We start from the raw sequence: 4,442 nt of genomic DNA, 5'->3' as shown, positions 1-4,442 counted from the left end.
GTGTTGTTACACTTTGTGGCAAGTATATATTCATGGTTTGGACACATATTGATATCTTTATCTTTTAAACATTTTAAGAACATGAGTAAGTTTTAGTCATAAAATGAGTTGATTGTGTTTGGTGTGGCTTACTTTAATAAAATCAATAGACCATTCAAACATCTTTCCACATATTCAATCATGCTCACACCAACAAGTCACTGCACAAGTTGCTCAACATTAGGCAAATCTATTTCTTTTAAGTTTTAAAACATCAATAGTGACAAGAACAAAGAAGAGTACATCGTGGGTGAATGTCTCTGCATCAGTTAAGAACATCCAAATCACGGCCTGTGAGCCGTGACTTTACAGCATTCTCTGACCTGCTCTCCTTGGAATCAGAGAGAACTGAGCAAACAAACCACGTTTCTGTCTGCAGTCTGTATTTTCTGCTATTATTTTCAAAGTCATCAGAAACAGCAGCCAGGATCAAGATGAAGGCACTGACCACTGAATAAACAGAAATCACAAATATATGAGGCAGGAAACTGATAGATCAATAAATTCAACAAAACTTCACTCTTCCATTCTAAGATAGCATTTGTAATTGCAAGTCTGCAGATTGCACATACTCTTACCCTATACAGGAAGTCTAGAATCTCTACCTTTTTTTGTGAAAAAAAAATATACTAAGAGGACACACTTAGGAACTCTTCTTTAGCCCCAGTCACAGTGCATCATACAAGCGGCAGAAACATCAACACTTTGAGCTCTTCATGTTTTCCATTCAAAAATGCAGTGTAACAAACCCTGGACGAGTGACAGAGTCAGAACCCTTCATGTTAGAGTGAGGGTCTCTGCTCTCAACTTTGCTGCATTGCATTTGACTCACTGGAAGTGTTGTGTACTGAGGACCCTGGTCTCATGTGTTACCTACTCTCTATGGGGTGCAGACATGAACTCCCCAGAGGACTCCTGTGTGCCCCATCATGGACTGGTTCTTCTTGAGTCCTAAATCTTAAATCCACCATCAGAGTCAGCACCTGGAGAGGGAATGCAAATCTCTGCTGGCTCCACCCATCCCTGGGTTCAAAAGCCAAAGTTGGGCCTGGGTACTCACTGGTGTGCAGCCATGGCCAAGCTTGCTTCCTCCTTCCTGCTGCTGATTGTCCCTGCCTGTGAGTGCCAAGGCTCTAAGGGATGAACTTCCATATGCTCACCCTGTTCCAACTTTACCCTCTGCTTTCTTTTCCCCACAGATGTCCTGTCCCAGGTTACCCTGAGGGAGTCTGGCCCTGGGCTGTTGCAGCCCTCCCAGACTCTCAGTCTGACATGCTCTTTCTCTGGGTTTTCACTGAGCACTTCTGGTATGGGTGTGAATTGGATCCGCCAGCCCTCAGGAAAGAGTCTGGAGTGGCTGGCACGTATTTGGTGGGATGATGATAAGTACTACAACCCATCCCTGAAGAGCAGGCTCACAATCTCCAAGGACACCTCCAAAAACCAGGTATTCCTCAAGATCACCAGTGTGGACACTGCAGATACTGCCACATACTACTGTGCTCGCCAGCACATTGACACAGCCTCGGTTGTCAGCTGTACAATATTTCAGGCTGGTTCTCAGCTCCATTTCTTCCTAATACAGGACCAGGTGGTAGTGGGTGCAGCACATCTTTCCTGCTAGCCTCTGGGGTTTCCTCTTGACTTTGAGCTTCAGAGCCCTGGTTTCCTGCTAGGTCCCTTTTCAGATGTTCAGAAATAAGTGTCTGCCTTTGTTTGGCTTTATAAACATAAAGGGTATCTGGTGCCTAACCAGGTGCTTCAGATCAGTGGTTTCACCCAGGTTTTGGTGTCACATCCCCACAGTAGTTTATTCCAATTTATTGTAATGTTTGCCTTCAGTTAACAAGTCGATATGGGGAAGATGGCATCAGTGAATCAGCACACATATGTTGAGTCTTTGAACATAGGAGTCCCACGGACCCATTATCCCCCAAATACCTCAGGATATTGCCAAGGCTATTGGTTGCTCTCCACAAACTGATGATAAGACCACCTGACTGAAGACAACACTTTGGATTTAGTGAATGCAGAGAAGTAGAACTGGTGTCTAACTAGATGCTTGTTTCTATTGACTAATATGCAGAGTATGGGAAGGTACTTTGCATGCCATTGGAGGAGAAAGTTAATAATTAACCTGGCTACAAACCCTGTGACTTACAAAGGTGACCTGCCTGTGAGACACGCTGGCACAACAGTGCTCCAAACATTGGTGATGTCATCAATCATTCTGTGATTAAATTTAAGGCCCACTTCCTGATATAAGACTCATGGCTAATAATCGAAGTAGGTAGGCCATGGACTTAGAGGAAAATCAAATACTACTCTTCTGATAAAGGAATATAGCAATAAAATATTTCCTATGACATTCCCATAAATACACTTAATAAATGCCAAATCATCCATCATCAGAGGAACTTCTTTCAGTAGATGGGAACTATCTTAGAAAGCCAGAATGGACACCATGTACAGGGTAAGAGATATGGGAGCACTTAGTCCTAAATGGGTTGTCTTCATCAAACTGTCCCCTAACCACTGAGGGACCAGTATAGAGGAGGGGGTGGGAAGATTGCATGAGCCAGAGGTGATGGATGACTCCACAGAAACAGTGTCCTCCATCACACTAGGACTGATGCTCATATGAACTCACAGAGTCTGTGGAAGCAAGTGCAGCACTTAAATAGCCTCAAACCAGATGGGTCCCAGTGCTGAGAGCAGGAAGAGGACTTGGGCTTTTGTTTCTAACCAAGAAGCTACCTGTTAATTGTACCCACTTACAAGGGAAAAGTTAGTAGTCTTCCAAGAAATCTCACTGACTTTAATAACCACACTTTAGGGTAACTTCCATGCCCAGGGATTGGACAAAACAAAACCATCACAGTGATGTTTTGTAGTGTCTTTGTCTCATACAGGTGTGTTTGGGCATTTTTTATTGTCTTGTCAACATTTATTTGTATATTTTAGTTTCTGATTTGGTGTTCTTGTGATTGCTGTGTGTGTGTGATTGCTGTGTGTGTGTGAGAGAGAGAGAGAAAGAGAGAGAGACAGAGACAGAGACAGACAGAGAGAGACAAAGAGAGAGACAGAGAGAGACTGTAGAGTTAGTTTTTTGGGAGGTGCAGAGGTTCTGGGGGTTCCTGGGAGAGGGAAAATGTGTGCTTAATAACCTTTTTTTTTGTGCTCACAGCAGTTTTATTTGTTATAGCTAGAAACTGGAAACAACCTGGATGTCCATCAACTGAAGAATGAAGAAAGAAAATATGGTACATATACACAACAGAGTATTATTCATTTGTTAAAAACAATAACATCATGAAAATATCCAGCAAATCAATGGAACTAGAAAAACTAATCCTGAGTGAGGTAACCCAGAAAGGCAAACATGGTATGTACTCACTCAAAGGTGGATATTAGCCATAACATAAGGGATAACTGTGCTTCCATCCACAGACCCAATGAACCTATGTAGCAAAGAAGGCTCAGTGCAGGGACACTTGAATCTCACTGTGAAGGGCAAATAGAACAGACATCACAGGTGGATGGGGAAAAGGTCTGGATTGGGGGATAGGCATGGGAACAGGAAGGATCAGGTTGGGGGAGGATGGAGTACTGGAATAGACAACTGGAATCAGGGCACCTGTGGGATGAGCTGGAAACCTAGTGGAATGGAAACTCCCAGGAATCTATAAAGGTAATCCTACCTAAGATTCCTAGCATTGGGGGATATGGAGCCTGAACTGGCCATCTCCCGTAACCAGGCAAGACTTCCATTGGAGTGACTGGGACACCAACCCAGCCACATAGCCTTTGACCTAAAATTTGCCCTGCCTACAAGGCATGCTGGGACAAAGAAAGAGCAGAAATTATGGGTGTGACCAACATAATTTGACTGATCGAGCTTGAGACTGATACTATGAGAGGCATTCCACCCCTGACACAGGATGGAGGGCAACAACCCAGAGGCTGGACAGCCCAGAGACCTAGGATAGAACCACACATGACTGGCAAAAGAAGGAAAAAGTTAATGAAATGGAAACCTAATGATATTCTGCTATACCCATAGGTCATTCCCTAGTCCAGATTTATAGGCTTCATACAGATACAGACCCACAGCTAAACATTAGGAAGACCTGGGGAATCCTGTGGAAAATGGGGAGGAAGAATTATGGGAGTCAGAGGGGCCAAGTACAAAACAAAAAACCCACAGAATCAACTAACCTGTGCTCTTAGGGACTCACAGAGACTCAACTGCCAACCAGAAAACTTGCATGAGACTAACCTTGGCTCTCTTCCCATATGTTACAGTTGTGTTGCTTGGTCTTCTTGTGTGACTCCTAACAGAGGAAGCAGGGGCTGTCTCTGTCTCTGGTTCCTGCTTTTTGGGACCCTTCCCTGCTACTGGG

The 4,442-nt window shown here is 43.9% G+C and overlaps 1 gene segment (V, D, J or C); it reads left to right on the top strand.

Annotated features, from left to right (window-relative positions):
* Window positions 1–1,093: 1,093 nt before the first annotated feature.
* LOC114701042 lies at window positions 1,094–1,663 on the top strand. The segment is given in 2 exon segments: window positions 1,094–1,157; window positions 1,239–1,663. Coding segments are annotated over 2 exon segments (471 nt in total).
* The last annotated feature ends 2,779 nt before the right edge of the window (window positions 1,664–4,442 follow it).

The sequence above is a fragment of the Peromyscus leucopus genome, chromosome 14 (genome assembly GCF_004664715.2).
Source record: "Peromyscus leucopus breed LL Stock chromosome 14, UCI_PerLeu_2.1, whole genome shotgun sequence".
Classification (NCBI taxonomy): domain Eukaryota; kingdom Metazoa; phylum Chordata; class Mammalia; order Rodentia; family Cricetidae; genus Peromyscus; species Peromyscus leucopus.
This window is presented reverse-complemented; position numbering and strand designations above follow the sequence as displayed.